Raw genomic sequence first — 22,421 nt, forward strand, 5'->3', positions numbered from 1 at the left:
TGCTATAAAACTGGGTTATGGTGATTGGTGCATATCTTGGTAAACTTTCTAAAATCGTTGAGAACTTTTAAAAGTGAATGACATTTATGGATTGTTAAGTATATCTCAATTAAATGTTTTTAAGAATGATCATTGGGCTAGGCGTGGTAGTGCACACCTGTAATCCCAGAGGGTCAGGAGGCTGAGATTGGAGGATCGGGAGTTCAAAGCCAGCCACAGCAATTTGGTGAAGCTCTAAGCAACTCAGTGAAACATTGTCTCTAAATAAAATACGAAAGAGGGCTGGGGAAGTAGCTCAGTGGTTGAGTGCCCCTGAGTTTAATCCCTGGTGCCCCCACCCCCCAAAAAAGAATGATCATTGAAAAATGCTTTGTAATTTGGTTCCCTAATGTAGTATTTGGTGTGCAAATGGAGTCATTGGAGGGTTTGAGGGACACGTTTTGGGTCACTGGAGTATGATTTGGGGGATCCCTATAGCAAGATGGTTGTTGGTTATTGGGAGGAATAGTTGAGGACTGTTGAAGAGTGGTTTGGTGATGCAGTCTGAGTCACTGGACTGTGGTTTAAAAGTGCAGAGTGTGTTAATGGTGATCTGAAGTGCAGCTAGAAAACCACACAAAGTGTATTTGGGAGTATTTGGGATATTGGTAGGGGCTATTGGAAGGTAATTTTGTGGAAAAAGGAAGGGAGGTCAATTGAATGTATTTTGTTGGGGAGTATGTATGGAGCTTGGTTTGGAGGTAGAACATGGGATGTTTGGAATTGATTTGAAGTGCAGGTGAGGCCCATGTCAAGTGTAATTGGCAATGTTTGGGGTGGTGATGGGGGCTCTTGGAAAGCACTTTGGGGATTGATAGAGTAATGTGGAGAGCACATGGACAGCAATCTGGGGTCAAATTAGGGTGTTTTGGATACATAGTAGAGGGTGATTCAGAAGTAATGTTTGGGGCTGGGAATGTAGCTCAGTGGTAGTTTGCATCCCAGAGGCCCTGGGTTCCATTCACAGCACTGCAAAAAAAAGAAAAAAGAAAAAATGCTGTTTGGAAGCTAGTAATTTCCGGGCTGATTGCAGTTCGTTTGGGGGGGAACAACTTGCAGGTACTGGAGGGTAGTTTATTGGTACAGTTTGAGTATCCACGGAAAGGTGGATTGGAGGTACTGCTTGAGATCAACAGAAGTAGCTTGCAGATACAATTTAGAGAACTGTGGAAGGTGGTTTGAAAGTTGAAATTAAGAGGTAAATAGAGTGATTGGGGAATTGGGTCCCTTGGGAGGGATCTATGAGTAATTTTTTGATTGCAATTTTGATATCCATGGAGGGTAATTTAGAGTTATACCTTGGAGTCAACATACTGTGCTTTGGATACAGCTCAAAGGTCCTTAGAGTGGTTTATTGGTGCAGTTTGGGTGTTCATGAAGGGTGGAATGGAGAGACTGCTTGGGATTAATATTACTTTGGGGATATAATTTGGTGGATGATGAAGGGTGGTTTTGGGGTGAATTTGGGGAAAGGCACAGAAGGTCGATGGGGAGTTTAGAGGTGTATTGATGGCTTACAGAAAGCAGTTTGGGGTACTGCTTGGGGATCTGTGAAAGGAGACTAGTGGTGAGGGGCGCCAGTCTGCTTACTGAAGGGGCGTGGCCTGGGCAGGGGCGGGCACGGCTGCCCTCGAGAAAGCGTGTGCGCACGCGCTCCCAGTTTGTTCGCTCCTGGCGCTCCCAGGGCAGGAAAATCGAAGACCCGAGCTGGCGCCTGCGCACTTCGTCTCCGCCGCTGCTGTGGTCTCGCGCCCCACTCCCCAGTTTTCCCCAGGCTCGCGCTCAGCGGCGGAGGTGGCGGTGCTGTCGGGAGCGGATGCACCGAGTTAAAGGTGGGGGTTGGGGGTCCATAGCCTGCAGAGGGGCAGCACACCTTTCCCATCCTCGGGGCGCCCCCCATCTTGCCCCCACGGCTAACGGTCGCGGGGCCGAATGCGGCCCACCAGAAGGGCGCGGAAGGGGTGTAGGCGCGTGTCCAGGGACTAGCAGGGCTCAGCGAGGGAGGGGCGCGCCCACTATCCCTGCTGGCCTACACCGACCCCGCCTACACCGTGGTGCAAGGACCCTAGGTGAGTAACAACCCCCTCTAGGGGAAGAAGGGAGGGGACAGGGTGGGGTGATGGCCTGGAAACGCAGACAAGAATATACCTGCGTGTACACTCACGACCTCTGACCTTATGATATCACCCCTGACCCCTGTCTGACCTCTTTTTTCAACCCCGGACCCCTGCCAACCTTGGTCTTAAAACCTTCAGTCAGATCCTTGACCTAATCATATTCTGGCTTGCTGTGATCCTTAACCCTTGCTTTGTCCCCCCTTAATTCAGTGTCACCCCCAAACCCATGCAGATCTGATCCTAGGTCCTTGTCTGACCATGTCCTATATCTCATCTTGCCCTGTCTTGATGCCCAGCTGACCCTAGTTCATGTCTGGTTGCTTGGATCTGTGTGTTCCCAAAACGCTTATCAGGTGTCTGAAACTCTTCCATTTGTGATCTGTCTTCCTAACCCCAATCTGATCCAGTTCTATCCTGATTCCTGGCCCCTTATTTCTGTACTTTCTCCCCACCCTGTACTATCCCTCTGGTCTGTTTCCCACCTCCTGATCTCCCTCTTGGCTCACCACTTTTAAATATCCCCCTATGTCTCCTACCTGTCCCTGTCCCCAACCCTTTCCTGTTTTTCCCTCTTTTTTTTTTTTTTTGGTCCCATCTCTACCTCTTTCCTATCCTCATTCTGTCCTGGTCTTTTCCTGTTCCTGATCTCCCTCATGAACCTGCCCTTTTTTCCTCTCCCTTGACAGGCTTAACCCATCCCAGTCATGTCTTCTTGGATGCTGTTCTACACTGACTTTTACCCTGCCTTGCTGTTTTGTCTTCTTGTACTTTTTCTCTTGTCCTGAACCTCACTCCATCCTCTGGCCAATGTCCTGCCTCATTCCCTGTCCTGCCTCTTTTTTTAAGCAGTACTGGGGATTGAACCCAGTGGTGCTCTACCACTGAACTACATCCTCCAGCCCTTAATTTTTTATATATATATCTTTATTTTGTTTATTTAGTTTTTGTGGTGCTGGGGATCGAACTCAGTGCCTCACACATGCTAGGCAAGTGCTCTACCACTGAGCCACAACCCTAGCCCTCCAGCCCTTAATTTTGAAACAGGATCTTACTAAGTTGCCCAGGCTGTCCTTGAACTTGTGATCCTCCTGTCTCTGTCTACTGAGTTGCTGGGCCATTGTGCCTGGCCCGGTTCTGCTTAGTGATCTCTATCTTGTATCCCCTGTACTCCTTCCTTTCCTGTTCTTTTATCCTATTCCCAATCTAAGACTACTATTCTACCCCTTACCATGCCCTTCCATCCTATTCAGGTCTTCCTCCTTTCTAACATCCACTTCCCCTCCCTTCTGAGTCCAGTACATTATACCCTGCCCCCGAACTTGAAGGTTCCATTGTTCCCAGGGTTTTTAAAGTATACTCCAAATGCTGAGAAGCAAGCAGTACTGTGAGCTCTGTGTGGTTGATAGGATTTTTGTATGTGATCTCTCCCTTCCTCATTTCTCTCCAGTGATCTCGAATAGAGCTTGCATTTCTCTTCCTGCAGGAGGGCATGGAAATCTTCCTATGTCCCCTGCCCTCCCTAAGTGTGAAAAACACCCTAAATTATTCAGTGACTCTCTGGGAGTCAAGAGGTGCAGGTCAGGTTTCCAGCCTTGCTATGTCCAGGGCTGTCACTAGTTGGGGGGAGGCAGGGAGATTGAGAACATATGTGGGGTAGGGGCCTAGAGTATTTATGAATCTTCTAGGTCACATTACCCTCCTTTCCTGTTTTTTTTGGAGGGGGTACCAGAGATTGAACTCAGGGGCACCCAACCTCTGAGGCACATCCTCAGCCCTCTTTTGTATTTTATTTAGAGACAGGGTCTTACTGAGTTGTTTAGTGCCTCGCTTTTGCTGAGGCTGGCTTTGAACTCGTGATCATCTTGTCTCAGCCTCCTGAGCTATTGGGATTACAGGCATGTGCTACTACATCTGGCCCCTTCCCTGTTCTTGATCCTGAGTGTGTAATCCCTGCTTTTCTGGCTGGAGAAAAGTCTATTGTAGGTCAGAGGCTTGGTGGGGGTGGGTTGGAGGTTGGGGTTTATACACTTCTCTCCTGCCGGTAAACAATAAAAATTTGGGTGCTAAGTCCATCCCACCTCTGTGGGACCAGTGTGTGTGTGTGTGTGTGTGTGTGTGTGTGTGTGTGCATGCTTTGGGGGTAGGGGGAATGCAGGCTGTCACTGGATGTTAGAATCAGGCCCATCTAAGTGGGTGTGGTTGTACACACCTATAGTCCCAACTATTCAGGAGGCTGAGGCAGGAGAATCACTTGAGCCAAGGAGTTTGTAGCCAGCCTGGGCAACACAGCATGATAGTCTCAAAAAAAGTATTTTTAGTTGTTCCAAAGGAAATGAAATATTTAGGTCTATACTTAAAAAAATTTACAGAATCTGTTTGCTTGAAAATTATGAAGTGGTAAGACAATAAGCTAAGAAAGGCTTTAAAAGAGTCAATAGATTGGATCCCTCAACATAGAAAAGCTATCAATTTACAGGTTTAATAATTTTTTTTTGATACCAGGGATTGAACTCAGGGGCACTCGAACACTAAGCCACATCCCCAGCCCTATTTTTGTAATTATAATTTAGAGACAGGGTCTCACTGAGTTGCTTAGCACCTTGTGGTTGCTGAAGCTGGTTTTGAACTTGCAATCCTCCTGTCTCAGCCTCCCAAGATGCTGGGATTATAGGCGTGCACCACTGCACCCGGTTTACAGGTTTAATAAATTTTTGTGAAAGTCCTTAAAAAAAAAAAAACAGAAAAAGAATCAGGCCATCCAGTAGTAATAATTACAACAATAACGTGAGATTCCTTTGCTATATGAATATTCTTGATTTTAAGGATGGATAGGGTGAATAGTGAGATGGTAATGTGTTATTCACTTATTCCTGCATTTCTTATAGAGTAGTGAATTTTAAGAAAGTGTGAGAGAGAGAGAGAGTGAGAGAGAGAGAGAGAATTTTTTAATACTTATTTTTTAGTTCTCGGCGGACACAACATCTTTGTTTGTATGTGGTGCTGAGGATCGAACCCAGGCCGCACGCATGCCAGGCGAGCGTGCTACCACTTGAGCCACACCCCCAGCCCTAGAGTAGTGAATTTGAATGTTGAATATCAGACCAATCTTATTTATTCAAAACGTTTCTCCAAATCTGTCAATAACAACTAATTGTTCTTCACTGTCCCCATCTATTTAGTGTCTGAGTTCTGAGTCAGGAAGATTTCTTGGAGTTCAGACAGTGAAACCTATCTGAAGGTGCTTTGTGTTCCCATCTTACGTAGTGAGAAGTGAAAGTTCAGATAATCAGGGATAATGACTCCAACTCAAAAGGTATTCAGGAAGGGCATGGTGGCACATGCCTGTAGTCCCAATAGCTTGGGAGGCTGAGGCAAGAGGATCACAAGTTCAAAGTCAGCCTCAACAATTTAGTGAGGTCCTCTGCAACTTAGCAAGAGCCTACCTCAAAATAAAATATAAAAAAGGGCTAGGGATATGGCTCAGTGGTTAAGTGCCCCTTAAGTGGGTTCAATCCCCAGTATAAAAAAAAAAAAAATCCAGGGGCTGAGGATATGGGTTTGTGGTAGATTATTTGCCTAGCATGCACAAGACACTGGGTTCTGTCCCCAGCACAGATTAAAAAAAAATTCAATTCCTATATTTGATAGTGAGAGTTCCAACAATTTATTTGAATGTATTTGGTTTCTGCATTTTTTCTTTGGTACCTGGGATTGAACCTAGGGGTGTTCTACCATTGAATTATACCCCCAGCTCTTTTTTATTTTGAAACAGGATCTTGCTAAATTGCCCAGAGTGGCCTTGAATTCCTCAGCCTGGAATTATAGGTGTGCCTCATGGCGTCCTTGTTTCCTGCATTTTTAATTTTTAATGTTGAGTTGAGGGAGAGGTTGGAGATTAGGGAAAACAGCTCTGTTTCAAAAATGTCTGGTTTGGCAAGTAGGGAGGGCTTGGAGGCTGAGGGGTAGTAGCTCTCTTTGAAATGCATCTGAATATATTTATATCCTGATTTTGGATAGTGAGAGTTCAGACAGCTTATCAGAGGGAAAATAGGTCTGTTTCAAATTTATCCAGTGAAGTTGAGAGACACTGGCTGCATCTCAAAAAACAAAACAACAACAACAAAAAACCCCACAACCCAGTCCAGATATATCTGTTTGATTCCTGAGTTCTTTGGGGAGGAATACTTGTGATTATGACAGCCATCATAACTGATTTTTTAATAGTCTATTAACTGATTTAATGCTCACAACAGCTCTGTGTTCACTACATACTGTTCTCATCATCCCCATTTAACAAATGAGAACATTGAGGCACAGAGACATTAAGTGAATTGTCTAAGCCGGCATACAACAGTAAATGACAGAGCAGGGTCAAATCCCACACCTACAACTTATTAGCTGTGTAGTATCCATGGGAGACTCAGGACCCACTGAAGTAGGGCTGAGAGTTTGGGCCATCTTCCAGGCTGTTAAAAATCATCAGAGTGGGGCTGGGGTTGTGGCTCATGGTAGAGTGCTTGCCTAGCATGTGTGAGGCACTGGGTTCGATTCTCAGCACCACACATAAGTAAATGAATAAAATAAAGGTCCATTGATATCTAAAAAAATTTTTTAAAAATCATCAGAGCAATGATATGTGTGGGTGACTCTGCCCTACTTGTCTGCATGGCCAAGGAGGTCCAGCTACCTGCTCTTCTCCACTTCCCTGCACCCCAACCCATCAATGGATGAGTTTATTATTGTTATTACCAGTCATTAATGATGTGATGAGTTTCCTTGCACTTTGAAATACCTTCCAGAGTTCCTTTGGCCTTTATTATCTTTATAATCACCTTTTACCCATTTTATAGATGAGGGAACCTGAGCCTTGAGATTCAATCTGCATTGCCAGCCTCAGTCTCTTGTCCCTGTTGGCTCTGATTTTATATACATCTCACTTCCTACCATCCTAACGTTCTTGGTGGCCCGCAAGAGGTGGCAGAGGCCATGGCCAAGAAAACACTCCCCACTAACACCCAGCTAGTTAGTTGCCCACCTTTCTGTTGTCCGCCTCCACCAGCTCTGGGCAGAGAAGAAGGAAAGAAGGGGGAGGTAATGAAAGGGGCCTTTGTGTGCCACACCGGAAATCTCACACCCAGGAAGAAAGGTGGGCAGGGATGGCAGGAGGCCTTAATAGCATGTGACAAAGGGAACTCTCTTGCTTGGCACACCTGCCAAAATAGGGAGAGAGCATTCCTGACACTCTGCTCTTTCATGTTGTAGCAGGGCTGCTTCAGGGGCCTGGGTTAGGTTTGGGCCTTGAGGTCACAGAGCAGACGGTCCCATACGGAGCACAGGATGTGTGGTGTGCGCTGGGACAGGCCCAGAGCCCATGTGGTGTTGTCCTTACATTGTAGGGACTTGGAACCCTCAATTTCCTTGTCTGGCATGAAGCCTGACTCCTGTCCAGAAATGGCAAAGGGAAGAAATGAAGGAGACCCAGCAAGGATGTGAAGAAGCCTGAACCTCCTTCCTACTCCTCCTCCTTCAGGAGCAACCTCTGCCTGCCTTCAGCCCCCAACCCAGACCCAAGATTCTGATTCTACTTGCTTTTTTTGGCGGGGGAGGTGAATACTAGGGATTTAATCCAGGGGTGATTTACCACTGAGCTATATCCCTGGCCATTTTTTGTTAAATATTTTTTAAAAATATATTTTTAGTAGTAGATAAACACAATACCTTTATTTTATTTATTCTTATGTGGTGCTGAGGATCAAACCCTGTGCCTCGCATGTGCTAGGTAAGCACACTACCACTGAGCCACAACCCCAGCCCCGTCCCAGCGGTTTTTTCTTTTTTTATTTTGAGACAAGGTCTCACTAAGTTTCTGAGGCTGACCTTGAATTTATAATTCTCCTGTCTGAGCCTCCTGCACTGCTGGGATTACAGGCAAAGGTCCCCTCCCCCACTCCACCTGCTCTTGTGGGTAGTGATCTATATCAGGTCTCTTCACCTCTCTGAGCTTCAGCTTCCACATAAGTACAATGGCTCTGAGAAGGTAGGCATATAACATTCTTCCATGTTTGTAGGACATAAATTATTGTGGTTGGTTTACTAGGATTACTTCTTCTGGACCTGTGGAAGGCTGTAGGGTCTTGAGATCTGGCCTCTTAGAAAGGTTCACTTCCTCTGTCCCCAACTTGGAAATTTATCCCAATGAATTACTCCAAGGACTTCTCCCACCCCACCTTGCCCTAGGAGGAAGGGCAGGGGCCTTGGGAATGTGATACATACTCCTAAGAGACACAAATTTGGTATAACACCTGAGCCTCCAGTCTGCTTTACAGTTCCCCAGTCCTCTGGTCCCCCAACCCCAAGGCGTACCGTCAGCAGGCAAGCTCTGGTCCTCTGGAAATCTGGGCAGCATGAGAGGCAGTGTGCATTCCAAGACTCTTAGCTCTTCTTTCCCAGGTCTCTACTTAAGTATCTGAGGTGAGGGGGGGTATTCCAAATTCTCTTCTTGGCCATGCAGGACACTGTGAAGGGACTAGGCCCTGAGGCTGCCCTCCAGGGATAGCCCTAGCCCTCATGGTAGACAGGCAAGGGTTAAAAGGTGTGGGCCGGCCCAGTTCCTGGCCAGGTAGGCTGGGCCATTACCTAGTGGGAGGCAGCCAAGGCATCCGCCACTGTTGCTCACTGCCACTGCCAGCCGAACCAGGGCCCGATTGAGACAACTATTTTTTTTTCTGAGGTACCCGAAGCTACCCCACAGCACTCTCTGACATTGGTGAGCACCTGGGAGTAGTGGGCCCAGGGGTGGGGGGGATGAGAGCATTAGGAAGCGGAGTATGGTGTACTAAAGTTCCCTTCAGAAGAGAGCCAGGTCTGTGGGAGAGGTACACCAACAATGTGGGGTGGGGCTGGGGGGGGTTCAGCACAGAAGGAGGGCCTGAGAATCACAAAATGTCCTACTTCCTTTCCTGGAACAAAGTAATTTAGGGCCGGAAATGGACGAAATGGACAGGGGAAGGATGGGGGAGAAGACACATGAGTTCCCCTTCTCCCCTCCTCTTACTTCCTCTCTTCCTTTCCTCCCTGCCAGAGTAGCTTCTGTCCTTCTGCAACCCAAGGCCAATGCTTCTGAGAAGCCAGACTGAGCTGTTTGAAAAACCATTGTCTAGACACCTGCCTACCCACTCCCTGTTTGTTCACCTAGAGTGGAGAAAGCTGGCACAGGGGGACTCAGGGGGCAATTCAGACTTTGAGAATGTTCCAGGGGTGTCTGTGTGTGGAAATGGGGGGTCTTGGTGACAGTGTTGGGGTGCCACCCCGGTGAGGTGTCTTGGTTGTAAACAGTCATTACAGCCAGGAATTTCTCGGCTGTGGTGTCAGAAGGGCAGACCTGAAAAACCTGCTGGGCCCGCCTCTGGGTGTGGGGGGTGCCTTCTTGCAGCTCTCTTGCTGCAGCCCATCCCTGTGACAGGATGTCAGAACAGGGTCATGGGGTCATCAGTGGAGGTCCCAGGGGCCCGTGTGGGGACACGCTGGGGAAGAGATTGCTCAAATCCCTTTTCTACCATCTCTGGATAGGGACTTGGCAGCCCTAGGTTTCCAGGCAAGAGTGCAAAGGACATGTGAGTGGAGGCAAAGATTTTGGAGCCAGGTGTGGGGCGTTGACCCTGTGTCTAGCCTGCCCAGTGACCCCATGACTCATACCCTAGCTATGTCCCTGAGGTCAGGTGGACAGGGTAGAGTCAGGGTTCCTGTGTGGACCCTGTGTTGATTTCTAGGATGCTCTGAGCTCCCAGAGAAGTTGGAGGATTGAGGTAGCCCCATGTGAAATGTGGGGCCACTCATAGTGAATGGGGTAAATGGGCCTATGTGGGGAGGAGTTGTGTTCCTTTGGTTGTGTTCCTTTTGAGATGGAAGAAGGTTCAGGGGAGCCTGGGAAAATTTCCCAAATCCAAATGGGACTTGGGTAAAGTAGGAACTCTAGGAGCCAAGGGGCAAAGAGAAGTTGAATTGGGACATCAAAGGAACCCTGCCATGCTGGGAAGGGTCATACCTTAGATGGGTAGCCATGTGAGGGCCTCTGCAAAGTACACGCTGTGTCTGGATTTTTCCCCCTTTTTGGTACTGGGGATTGAGCCCAGGGGAGCTTAACCACTGAGCCACATCCCCAGACCTTTTAATTTTTTTTTTTTTTAAATTTTGAGACAGGGTCTCACTAAGTTGCTGACGCTGGCTTTGAACTTGTTATCCTCCTGCCTCAGCCTCCCGAGCTGTTGGCATTACAGGCGTGTGCCACCTGTACCTAGCTTTCATTTTTATTTTGAGACCAGGGTCACACTATGTTGCTTAGGATCTCTCTAAGTTGCTGAGGCTGGCCTCAAACTTGTGTTCCTCCTGTCTCAGCCTCCTGAGTTGCTTGGATTATAGGCATGTTCCACCCCACCTGGCTGTGCCTAGATTTATAAAACGGCTCTAGAGATTGACCTCATACCTGATGTTGAGGACAGGGCACAGCTGCTTCAAGACAGTGATACAGACCCTATGGGGCTGATAGGAGGACAACAGAGAATCCAGGAGCACCTTATAGGCAGCTTGGCCATACCCCACAATATAGAGATGGGGAAGGGGCTTGTACCCCTGCCTCTTTGGTTGCTTGGGTCTTCCCTTGGCTACCAGATCCACAAGCTGTGGATTTCAGGGTAGGTGGAGATGGGAACTCTGTGGCCCCATGAGGCCCTCCCAGTCACCTGTCATGAAGGTTAGGCCAGGTGGTGGGAGGTGATGTCACCCTGCTGCCCAGCTGGGACCAAGCAGGGTGTGGGAGGGAGAGAGCAAAGTCTAGAGGAGAGGATGAGGGAGGGCTGGTAGCTGGCCAAGGCAGACTTCATGGTCCATCAGGGTTTCTGGGCGCAGAGAAAACAGGTGGCTTGTTATCTGTGGTTATGGACTTCACTTCTCACAAATCTCTGCAAGGTGACCTCCATATGCTAGTCTCAGACTAACCTGTGATGGAGAGAGGGGATGGAGGGACCTTGGGCTAGGTGAATATTCCTTGTTACACGAGGGCTACAGGATGGAATTAGGACAGGTATGGACCCACAAATCTGGACTTGAACCCTAGCTTGGCTCCCTCAGCCAACAGACATTCATGAGGCACTTGCTGTACAAACCACAGTGGTTAGGGTGCTAGAGATACTGATTTAATAGTATCTCCTGATTCAACACGCCTCATGGAGGTACAGGGGAGGCACAGTCTCTTGTTGGACAGCAATTGTGAAGTGATATTTAAGCCCCAGAATTATAAATGAGAAATGGGGCCGGGTTGGTAAGAAGTTTAAAACAGCACTCCAGATGGCCATAGCCTGGGCCAAGGCCCCTATGTGGCTTGCTGGACCAGGCAGTTTATGATAAAGTTGGTGGGGTTACAACAGCCTTAGTGGTGGAGAGTGTAGGGCCAGGGAGATGGGCCTGGGGTATGTCCTTGACTGTGGGCAAGTTATTCACCTCTCCACCTTCCTCTTCTCACCTCTAACATGGGGTAATAATAATCAGAGAACTCCCATCCCCAGCTAGTTGTGAAGATTCAATGTGACATAGTAGGCAACTCTTCCAGGCAGCCGGTGCTTTATAAGTGCCAACTAGTGTGATACTTGATTGAATCTTTACCATCATTTCTCTCTCTCTAGGCAAGACTCCCGGCTGTGGCCCATGGGCCTCTGAGGAGGCGTAAGTCTGCCCAGCTTCCCACTTGCTGTGTTCCCACTCAATGGGAAGGGAACCAAGGTACCAGGGCAGTGTGGGTCCAGTCATTGACACAGAATCAGAGGCCAGGCCAGGCAGGTGGGTGGGGCCCAGGGTACTTTGTATTCCCAGCTGGAGTGTGGGAAGCTGAGTTGGGCTGGGTACTGGAGTATCATGGGATGTGCTTTCTTAATGGCTCCTGTGTGTCACTGCTAGGCCTTGTCCACCATCAGCCACGGCCTCCTGACAACACCAGGATGGAAGTCAAAGGTCAGCTGATCAGCTCTCCTACCTTCAATGCCTCAGGTTGGTGGCTGGTTTCCCCCTCTTGTGGCCTCTTCCCCTGCTCTCCATCACCACCTGTCTGTTTGGGAAAGGTTGGTACCTGGCCCCACAACTGCTTCAGGATTGCCCAGTTGTCCCATTGATCTTTGTTTTTTCCGTCCAGCTGCCCTTTTTGGAGAGGCTGCCCCCCAGGTGAAGTCAGAGCGTCTGAGGGGACTGCTTGACCGGCAGCGGGCCCTGCAAGAGGCCCTGAGCCTGAAACTTCAAGAACTCCGAAAAGTGTGTCTCCAGGAGGCGGTAAGAGCTTGGCCTGAGGGGTGTCAAGTGGGAGGGGGTGAGGGGCTGGGACCCCTAGATAGACGGACTGTAGTGGAAATTGCTAAACCACTTATCTCGACTGTAGGTCACCCTCTGTCTTCTCAAAGCTCAACTGAGATTTCTTAGAATCAGTGAAATATGGTGATACAGGCCTACAGTCTCTTGTCTACCCTTTAAAACCTCCAGATCCTCAACAAACAAACAAAAATAAACAAACAGGACCTGGAGTTGTGGTTCAGCAGTAGAGTGCTTGCCTACTACTAGCATGTGCCAGGTGCTGGGTTTGATCCTCAGCACCACATAAAAATAAATAAATAAAATAAAGGTATTATGCCCAACTATTATGAAAGAAAGAGAGAGAGAGAGAGAAAGGAAAATTTTTAAAAAGGCTGTGTCCAAAATTTGGTAGCAAGGTCTACTCTGAACTGTCATGGGGTGATTTCTAGGTTTGATTTATCCTTCTTATTGTGAATGCCCTCATAGCTTGGTAGAAACCTTGAAGGGAGTGTTTTTAATATGCAATATATAGAATGTGTTGCCTTTGTAAAAACTAAAAGCTTCTGGACTATAAAGCAGGCTACCCAGCCTCCCACGCACATACCTCAGGGATTTGGGCTATTGAGGGGATGAGAGTCTACACTGCCCACCACCTTGGTGGAGATCTTGGGAGAAGGAAGAAAAACAATGTGTGGGATGCTGAGAAGGGCCAGGCTCCTTGGAGGACTTCTGTACCTTCTGGGATCATCACTGCTTTACTCCATCTAGTTTGTCTCCCTCCCCGGCCCCTCCAGGAGCTGACTGGCCAGCTGCCCCCTGAGTGCCCACTGGAACCTGGCGAACGGCCCCAGTTGGTACGCCGTCGGCCCCCTGCAGCCCGTGCCTACCCTCCACTGCATCCCAATCCAGCACATCACTCCTTGTGCCCTGTTGAGGTGAGCAGATGGGTGTGGAAAGTAAGATGGTGAGGGGAAGTAACAGCACCAGGCTTGGGATGGGGAGGAGGTTGTGGCCAGGGGAGGGAGAGGCTAAGATAAGAAGGGAAAAATCTTCAGGAGTTGGATTCTTGGAACAATGCTAGTCCCTACGTCTTTCAGGACAGGTTAGCCACTTTCAAAAGACAACAGGCCCTACCCCTCATCAAATGTACCCCTCTGCCAGAGAATGCTTAAGCTTCACCCCTAGGCAAATTGGTCTGCCCACAGGAAGAGCAAGCTGCACTTCCAGTGTAGATGGGCTCCTCCACTCTCTGGCCCCTGTGCCTGGCAATTTCTAACATTTGGTTCTCTTCTACCCATCTTGGGTCCCATAGGAGCTGGAACGGGAAGTGTCGGTGCAGCAGCAGATTGCAGCCGCTGCCCGACGCTTGGCCCTAGCCCCTGAGCTGAGTGGTGAACAGCGGCGACGCAGGCGCCAGGTACAGGCAGATGCACTGAGGAGGCTGCATGAGTTGGAGGAGCAGCTGGGGGATGTCCGGGCCCGCCTTGGCCTCCCAGTTCTCCCTCCCCAGCCACTGCCGCTGTCTGCAGGGGCACTTATCACCACCCAGGGAGTCTGCCTGGGCACACGCCTAGCTCAGCTCAGCCAAGGTGAGCCAGGCCTCAGCACCCTACCAGTGAGAATGGGAAAATGGGCCAGGGAGGGACTCTTTTAAGTAGTGGAAGTGGTAGGGGTGGCATGGATGAGCAGCCAGTGAAACCCAGAATTTAAGGGAGCCACTGAATGAGAAGAATTATAGAAACTGACTCACAGGTAAGGGCAGGCCCTAGGGGACTGAGCACTAGACCCCAGGAAAGTGAAGACCCAGCATGTGGTGGTCATGCATTCAGATAAAGGTGGATTCTTGGGAGAGGGAACAGGGTGAGATGGTATACTCCAGAAGGTGAGCTAAGCAGAAGAGCCCATTCAGTAGTGTAAGGGATTGGTACCCAGGTCTTAGAGTGATAGGCCTGGTTCTCCCCCTTCTCACCTGTAGAAGATGTAGTTCTGCACTCGGAGAGCAGCTCCCTCTCAGAGTCTGGGGCCAGCCATGATAATGGTGAGGACTCCTATTCCCCAAACCTGCCCACAGTTCCCTTTTCTGTCTCCTCAGCCCATCCTGTTGCTCAGACCCTTACTTGTTTAGCTCCTCCTTAGCCATGCCCCATCTGATTGTACCACCCCCCATTTTAGCTTCATCATATCCCTCACCCCCTCAGCCCAAGGATCTACTTGTCAGCCTCTTCCTTACCCATTTTACCCCACCTTTCCCCTTATTTCTTTTTTCTTTCTTTTTTTCTCCCCTTATTTCTTTAGCTTGCTTAATCGTGTCCTAGCTCTTGCCCTTTCCTTACTTCTCTAGTCCCTCCCTGTTGCTTCGCCCCAATCCATACTGCCTCTTCTGACCTTCTCTAATTGAATTCTACCCCATTCTCTCCTTCCATCCAGAGGAACCCCGTGGCTGCTTCTCTCTGGCAGAGCGCCCCTCGCCACCAAAGGCTTGGGACCAGCTGCGAGCAGTATCTGGGGGGAGCCCTGAGCGACGAACCCCATGGAAACCACCTCCTTCAGATCTTTATGGGGATCTGAAGAGCCGGAGGAACTCTGTGGCCAGCCCTACCAGGTGAGGATGAACCTCTTCCCCTGCCTTCCCCAGGAGCCAGGAATGGAATCCTGAGCCTGGGCTGGCAAGAGGGCCTGCTGGTGGGTACAGTCTCTAACCTGGGCCCCGACCTGGGCCTGCCCGTCTCTGTCTAGCCCCACACGCTCGCTGCCCAGGAGTGCCTCCAGTTTTGAGGGGCGAAGTGTGCCTGCCACCCCTGTCCTCACCCGGGGCACTGGCCCCCAGCTCTGCAAGTAAGGGGACTCTGAGGGAGGGTCTGAGGATCAGAGAAGGGAACTGTTAGTTTTAACTGGAAGTGTTAAGAAATTATCAAAATGTGGGGGCATGGGCAACTGGGTTTAAAAGGTGAATAGGAGTTGTCTTGGAGAACAGGGTGGGAACTGGGTGCAGAAGCACAAATGTTTGCGTATGTTTCTTTTTCCTATGTCTTCTCATCTCTGAATCCTTGTGTCCTTATTTGTGAAACAGGCACAATGACATCTGCCTTTGAGAGACACAGGCATAATAATTTCTGGGCAACATGTCCTGGGTGCCTATACTGTCTGCTAGTAATCTGTGTTTTGTGTGATATCAACTCATTTAATCATCACAAGTTCCCTCTGAGAGCTGTGGTCTTGTCATTCCTGTTTTACAGATGAGGCACAGAGGGTTAGTTAATGAGCTGGTTAGTAAACTGAAATCCTGGTGTTTGAACCCAGGCAATCTTGACTCTGGAGTCTGTGCTTTTAATCACTATACTATATACTCTTTGTTTTGTCTGCTTTGGTTTGGTTTGGTACTGGGGATAGAATCCAAGGATACTACCACTGAACTACATCCCCAGACCTTACTTTTCATTTTGAGACAGGGTCTTGCTAAGTTGCTGAGGCTGGCTTTGAACTTGTAATCCTCCTGCCTCAGCCTCCCAAGCCACTGGGATTACAAGCATGTGCCGCCACGCCTGGTTTATTCTATTGTTTCTTAAACAGTAGGACTTATTAAGTACCTACTTTCCCAGGTTGCAAACAAAAACCAAATCCCTCTGTTTTTGAGGCCTGTGTTCTGTGCATGGTGGCTATTGGGATGATTGTTTTGGGCAGTTCATAAACATGGTGGCACAGAGTTTAGGCAGGTCTTAAATTCCAGGCCTAAGGACTAGGACTTGGTCCTGAAAGTAGTGAGGGTTAGGGTTAGGGGATAAGGAAGAATGCTCTGTTTGACTGCTCCTCTGCTAATATTTTCTCCCCAGCCCTATACATATTTGCATCTCCCTTAGTGTTAACTGCCCTTTCTGTCTATACATTTCCAACCCCAGGGGCCCCCAGTTTGGGACCAAATTCCAGCTGTGCTACCTAACACCTTCATGCATCCAATTTCTGATCCTGGGCCCATTTTAGAGATGTGCAAGTGGAGGCTCAGAAAGAGATGGTGTGGGGAGGGCATTCAAACCACTTGCCTGATAATTTTTGACCGTACTCCCATTACCCTCACCTCTGCACCCCAGGCCCGAAGGCCTCCATTCTCGACAGTGGTCCGGCAGCCAAGACTCCCAGATGGGCTTCCCCCGGGCGGACCCTGCCTCAGATCGCGCCTCCCTCTTCGCAGCTCGCACTCGCCGCAGCAACAGCTCTGAGGCCCTGCTGGTGGACCGGGCTGCTGCTGGGGGAGCTGGCTCTCCGCCTGCCCCTCTGGCTCCCCCTGCCACTGGCCCACCAGTCTGCAAGAGCAGTGAGGTGCTGTATGAGCGCCCCCAACCAACCCCTGCCTTCTCCTCTCGTACAGCAGGGCCCCCAGACCCTCCCCGGGCCGCCAGGCCTAGCTCAGCTGCCCCTGCTTCCCGTGGAGCCCCCCGGCTCCCACCTGTGTGTGGGGACTTCCTCTTGGACTATTCCTTGGACCGAGGCCTGCCCCGCAGTGGCGGTGGGGCAGGCTGGGGGGAGCTGCTGCCTGCAGCTGAGGCCCCAGGACCACTCTCCCGCCGGGATGGGCTCCTCGCCATGCTCCCTGGCCCACCACCCATGTATGCAGCTGATGGCAGCAGCCCCCTCCTCCGCAGCAAGGACCCCCACACCCGTGCCACCCGTACCAAGCCCTGTGGCCTGCCCCTGGAAGCTGCTGAGGGTCCAGAGGTGCATTCAAACCCTCTGCTATGGATGCCCCCACCCACCCGGATCCCCCCGACGGGTGAGCGCAGTGGCCACAAGAACCTTGCCCTGGAGGGGCTGCGGGACTGGTACATCCGGAACTCGGGACTGGCCATGGGGCCCCAGCGCCGGCCTATGCTCCCTCACGTGGGCCCACCACACCCACCCTTCCTTCATGCCCGCTGCTATGAGGTGGGCCAGGCGCTGTACGGGGGCCCCAGCCAGGCTCCGCTCCCGCACTCGAGGAGTTTCACGGCACCCCCTGTTTCTAGCAGGTATGGGGGGTGCTTTTACTGATGGGTAGGGGTCTCTTGAGGCAATTGGTAAAGATATCCAGGCCAGGGATCAGCTAGTCATGATAGCTAATGACTGGGACCACAAGGAAACTAGCTGCAGTGTTGACACAGGTCATTTCCAGGTGTGACCTGCACTAGGCCTTGGGGTCCTGGTAGAGGGGGATCCTGGGCACTGGTAGCAGTTCCTTACCAAGTCCTAGAAGGAGTTTAATATTTTAACCAGTGCATGTTGGCTGGAAATGAGCCTTGAAGCCAGGGTGCTGGGAGGAAGGGACGTCATGTGCCCTCATCTTTCTCTTCCTCTTTTCTCCATGCCCCATGCTCGGGAGCATAAAGGTGCTTTTCTGTGCCTGCCTCCACCTCTTTAACGAGACTCTTTTCTTCTTTCTTTCTGTGTCTTGTCTGTCTTTTCCTCTCTCTTCTCTGTCTTCCCCACCCTGTCCTCCGGATTCCTGCTGTCCCCTTCTAAAGATACTACGCGGACTTCCTGTACCCCCCGGAGCTGAACGCTCGTTTAAGTGACCTGACGCTAGAGGGGGACCAGTCTTCCAGTTCTGACCCCCAGACCCCAGGGACACTGGTCTGACCCCTTCTGATATGCCCCTTGTTGGTCTGGGCATGGCTCTAGTCCTGGGAGCACAGAGCCGACCTCGCTGAGCCCTGGGATGTGGTTGCTCTCACTCCTGGGCGGGGCACCAACCTGATCTTCCAAGGCCCCTGGCTCCCCATGGGCCCAGGAAGGTGTCTAATACCCTGCTTCTCTCACACTGTGCTGGGGACTGGGGGACCTCAGCCAGCTTCAAGGAGAGTGAATGATGTAATGGGGATTCCAATCCCCTTCCTCCATTTCTGTTTACAGTTGTGATTTAGTATTCACTGTCTTTGCCCAATACTAGGCATTTTATAAAAGGGAAACTGTGAGCTCATCCTGGTTGGGTTCATTCCTGTTCCCCTGCCCAACCTGTTCAGGTCCGCCGCCCCCTCCATAATGGACCATATAGGGTCTTAGGACCCTTTTGGGGGGTAGTCAGGAGACTCTGTTGTGAACAGAACTCCCTGCCACTCCCCAAACCAGGGCAGTTTGGATTTCTGCCCACATTTGGAAGGATTAAATTCTGGGTGGGGTGCCCTATCCCTCTCTGTGCTGATCATTCCCAATCAGGAGGCCCTGTAGGAGGCTAACAAGGGGCAGAGCCATTCAGTATATTGCATCCTGGGATGCTGTGGTGGTTGAACCTGGCATCTGGTACATGCCAGTACAATCCTCAGGTGACGTCTGGCCATGGGCCACAGGCCACGTCACATCCTCCTTGGCTTTCCTTCAATTCAACACTTTTTAAACAAATCCATACAATCTGTGTTTTCTATGATACCTGTCTGTGACTTTCTGGAGCTGGGGGTTCCCCTACCCCCTTTACCTAGTGTTAAAATTTTTCTTTTTGTACCAGTGGATCTGGGCCCAAGACACTACCCACACTGGAAGGGGATTTCTATAATAAATGTGTAAACTGAACCTTGTGTTACTTCTCTAGTCTGCTTTGCCTTGGGGCCCACACCTCTCATTAATACATTTTTACAGGAAGGAAAATACCGGATAGCCTGCAACAGTGTCATCTGTTTTGGCTTGCTTTGTGATGTGGGACAACTTTGCCTGTCTGCTCTAAGATTCCTAGACCATCTCAAACAGGAAATTTTTTTTAGGTACTGGGGATTGAACCCAGAATGTTCTACCAATGAACTACATCCCCAGTCCTTTTTATTTATTTATTTATTTTACTTTGAGACAAGGTCTTGCCAAGTTACCAAGCTAGCCTCAAACTTGCTGTCCTCCTGCCTCAGACTCCTGAGTCACTGAGATTACAGGTGGGGGCCAGCACACCCAGCTCAAACAAGAATTCTTAGTAATTCAAAATGGTGATAGTATACACTCTATTCCCTTAACCTCCCCATGCTTTATTGATCATCCAGAGGTAAAAGTTTTGAGAAAGGGCCTAAGCCCTTCATCCTATACACTTGACAGGGAGACCTAATCAGGTAGAGGCTAGCAGAATTGAAGAGCAGACCACACTGTCCATTGAAAGGTACAAGAACTTCACTCAGGAGGCCAAACTGGCTTGAGAGATGCAACGGCTTTATTGTTGCAGTAATACTGATACAGATATCCTCTTCCCTGCTGGGGCTTCTCCACCCCTTGGTCCTTGACACTGGAATGTTGGGGAAAGGAGCCAAATCTGGAGAGCTGGAGGGAAGCTACTGGGACTTGTGAAGGTTGGGGATCACCTGGGACCAAGGATCCAACAGTCAGGTATTCTGACTCCACCCAGGTGAGGCCTGAGAACACTTGGTTTGGGGGTCAAGATTTGGCAATGCCTTAATCAGGTTCAAAGCAGGGGTGGGGCTAGAAAAGCCTTGGTCCGGGTATCTTGTGTTGAGAATTCCTTGCCCTGGGCATGGGATCCCAGAATGGAATACCAGTGAATCCCAAATTTGGGTTGGGGGGGTATCTCTTGAGTCCATAGTTTGAGATTGGTCAGGGATGCTCTGGTCTCGAGCCCCAATTTTGGAGGTGAATGTAGGTGGCTCTGGGTCCCAAGTTCCGGGCTGGAGAAGTGTCTGGTATCTAAATAATAGGGGTTTGGATCCAAGGAAATCCTGATTTTGCATGTGGGGCACATTCACAGAGGTCTTGTTTGGACTAGGGGGCTCTAGGCTCCTATCTTAAAGTCTGGGAAAGGGCTCTGGGTCCCAGGTATGGGCTGGGGTGGGATGGTGTTCTCCAGGCCCTTGGGTGCAGATTCCAGGCCCTTAGGATCCAGCCTCCTGCTCTTGTCCCAGGGCCTCTAGTAGCAGCCCCATTGGCGTTCGCTTGAGACCAATGCTCTCGATCTTGTTCTCGATCTTGTTTTTAAGGTTGCGCAGGCGCAGCGAGGCATGCACCAGGATCACTGTGGGCGGTATCCAGAGGAGTCGGGTCAGTGGGAAGGGCCCTTATTTTTCAGCCAGTCAGGGCCCACTGGAGGGAATTGGCTCACTGGCAGGCCAATCATCAAGTGGAATGGCAAGGACGCCTCTGGAGTAGTTATCTTTACATGGGGGCGTGGCCAGGAAGGGAGTCCAATAACAGGGACGTGGCCAGTTTAAGGCACTTAACACCAGGAGACCCAAGAAGGTGGTAATAAGAGAGGCGTACTCTTAAGTGGGGAGCAGCACCAAAGAAGGTGCATTTAACAGAGGCCTTGCTGCCCTTGTGTTGCTTCTCTAGTCTGCTTCCCAACCCCCTCTCAGCCCATGGACCAGCACAGGGCGGGCCTGCCGACTTAAGCGCGCTGGCCATTTCCCCGGCTATTTCAGGGTAGTGAAGACTCACAAAGGACCGGCCCGGCGATGCTGATCAGGAAGGTGCAAGCGCTACCCGCGACCCAGAGAACGAGGAGACCGACGGCAAGTACTGCTGCCAAGCAGGCTGCTGGGTGGCTGCGGCGACAGCGGCGTACTGCTGCGCGGGTCTCAGCCGCCCACACCAGCACGCCGAGGGCCACCACCACTGCAAGCGCACTCAGGAGCGTGTGCAGCGGACGCACGTACCTGCGGGAACAAGGGCACTAAGCTAGTCTCACCTGGGTCCTGGGCCCCAAGAGCGTAGATCCCCGTTTCTGGACCTCCAGCCCGGCAAACACTCATGCCAGCTCTGTCCCCGACAGGTCCATCCACCAGATTCCTATGGACCCTCATTCCCTGTGTGTCAATCCTACAGTCTGAATTTCCTGTTCCCTGATTTTGGTCTTCCCATCTCACTAAATGCCCCGGGCTCCTAACACTTTCCTGGGTCTTTCTTCTGACTCTACCCCCAACTCCTGAGCAGGGATCCTTCTCCAGCAACCCCACCTTCACCTCACCCCACATCCTCCATTTGAGCCGAGCCCCTGCAGATCCAGCATCCAGGCCTCAAATCCTGTCACACATTTCTTTCTCCCTAGGCCCAGGGTCTTTACAGGACCACCTTCCAGGCGTCCTCCACATCAAATGTCCTCTCCAAGCTCCCATTTCCCAGTAGATTCCTCCATCATCATTGCTAGAACTCCAGGTCTTCAGTCCCATGCTTAACTTCCAAGTTAAGAACCCCACTCTTAATTGCCTAAGTCCCTCTTCTATTTAGATTCTCCATCCCTCTGATCTCAGGCTTTTCAACCCTGGGTCCTCCCTCTGGGACCAACTTCCCCAACAGGTACCTCTTTATCTTCAGGTCCATCTCCAAGCCCACTTTCCCCTTCAGTTCCACACTTCTCCATCCTCCCTAGATCTTTCCTCCAGACCCTCCATCCATCCCCCGCAGGCCTTCCTTATAACCTGGATTCACTTCCTTCCGTGTACTTTAGGCATTCCACTTCTGCCATATTCACCCTTCTTGCCTCAGCATTTCCTTAGGTTTCCCCCTCCCAGTCCTCAAAGACCAAGAGGTCCACCCTCTATGCCCTGCTGGCATCCCCAGCCAACCCTTGCCTCCCTCCCTCACCCAGCCAGAGCGAGACCAAAGCCAAAGCAGAGAAGGTAGTTGGTTTGATAGTAGAGGAGGTTGTTGATGACGCGGTGGCACCATCGCTGAGGGTCGCAGAGATCCGGAGCAGCCAGACGTGCTGATCCCAGAACAAAGTCGTCTAGGGCGCGTAGCGGTGGCAGCCGCACCTCCGACATCCTGCGGGTTGCTGGACCAGCCCGGAGGGCGGCCGGACTACAATACCCGTTATACCCCGCGGCAGCGCGGGGCACCCCGGGAAATGGAGTCTAAAACAAACCACATAGATATACTGCGCAGACGCGCATGTGACCGGAAATGCAAATAATTTGCCGGCAAGTAAGGCAGCAAAGGCTGCCGGGAAATGTTGCCTCAGCCGCGCAACCAGATTCAGGGAAC

The 22,421-nt window shown here is 50.5% G+C and overlaps 2 protein-coding genes and 1 long non-coding RNA gene across 10 annotated transcripts; 2 read left to right on the forward strand and 1 right to left on the reverse strand.

The window, feature by feature from the left end:
* Positions 1-1,689: 1,689 nt before the first annotated feature.
* Ccdc120 (coiled-coil domain containing 120) lies at positions 1,690-19,022 on the forward strand. Of its 8 annotated transcripts, none has more exons than XM_021735527.3 (11): positions 1,690-2,108; positions 11,834-11,987; positions 12,105-12,194; positions 12,337-12,470; positions 13,283-13,423; positions 13,801-14,077; positions 14,464-14,526; positions 14,916-15,090; positions 15,225-15,323; positions 16,574-17,488; positions 17,981-19,022. In XM_021735527.3, exons 3-11 carry the CDS (start codon positions 12,146-12,148, stop codon positions 18,093-18,095), a joined length of 1,968 nt encoding a protein of 655 aa, XP_021591202.1. In that variant the 5' UTR covers positions 1,690-2,108; positions 11,834-11,987; positions 12,105-12,145; the 3' UTR covers positions 18,096-19,022. The 8 variants fall into 8 exon arrangements, with proteins under 8 accessions (XP_021591202.1, XP_021591203.1, XP_077890979.1 ...); XM_021735528.3 differs by having other exon boundaries at positions 11,834-11,873; XM_021735526.3 differs by having other exon boundaries at positions 1,691-2,108; positions 11,834-11,930.
* Positions 19,023-19,619: 597 nt separating this feature from the next.
* On the reverse strand, positions 19,620-22,297 carry Praf2 (PRA1 domain family member 2). Its single transcript, XM_005338674.5, has 3 exons — positions 22,023-22,297; positions 20,877-21,094; positions 19,620-20,454 (listed from the first exon to the last, which is right to left on the reverse strand). Exons 1-3 carry the CDS (start codon positions 22,199-22,201, stop codon positions 20,315-20,317), a joined length of 537 nt encoding a protein of 178 aa, XP_005338731.1. The 5' UTR covers positions 22,202-22,297; the 3' UTR covers positions 19,620-20,314.
* Positions 20,487-21,326, forward strand: LOC144371755 (uncharacterized). Its single transcript, XR_013431851.1, has 2 exons — positions 20,487-20,727; positions 20,861-21,326. It is a non-coding gene; the product is annotated as an uncharacterized LOC144371755 (long non-coding RNA).
* Positions 22,298-22,421: the final 124 nt, after the last annotated feature.

This window comes from Ictidomys tridecemlineatus, chromosome X (assembly GCF_052094955.1).
Source record: "Ictidomys tridecemlineatus isolate mIctTri1 chromosome X, mIctTri1.hap1, whole genome shotgun sequence".
Taxonomy (NCBI): Eukaryota; Metazoa; Chordata; class Mammalia; order Rodentia; family Sciuridae; genus Ictidomys; species Ictidomys tridecemlineatus.

Excerpts from the sequence above, each read along its gene's own strand:
- Ccdc120 (XM_021735527.3), top strand. The coding sequence starts at position 12,146 with ATGGAAGTCAAAGGTCAGCTGATCAGCTCTCCTACCTTCAATGCCTCA. Across the intron at positions 14,527-14,915 it reads TGGGGCCAGCCATGATAATG|AGGAACCCCGTGGCTGCTTC; the intron begins GTGAGGACTCCT and ends CCTTCCATCCAG. Across the intron at positions 15,091-15,224 it reads TCTGTGGCCAGCCCTACCAG|CCCCACACGCTCGCTGCCCA; the intron begins GTGAGGATGAAC and ends GTCTCTGTCTAG.
- Praf2 (XM_005338674.5), bottom strand. The coding sequence starts at position 22,201 with ATGTCGGAGGTGCGGCTGCCACCGCTACGCGCCCTAGACGACTTTGTT. Across the intron at positions 21,095-22,022 it reads TTTGGTCTCGCTCTGGCTGG|GTACGTGCGTCCGCTGCACA; the intron begins GTGAGGGAGGGA and ends TTGTTCCCGCAG. Across the intron at positions 20,455-20,876 it reads CATCGCCGGGCCGGTCCTTT|TGATCCTGGTGCATGCCTCG; the intron begins GTGAGTCTTCAC and ends TACCGCCCACAG.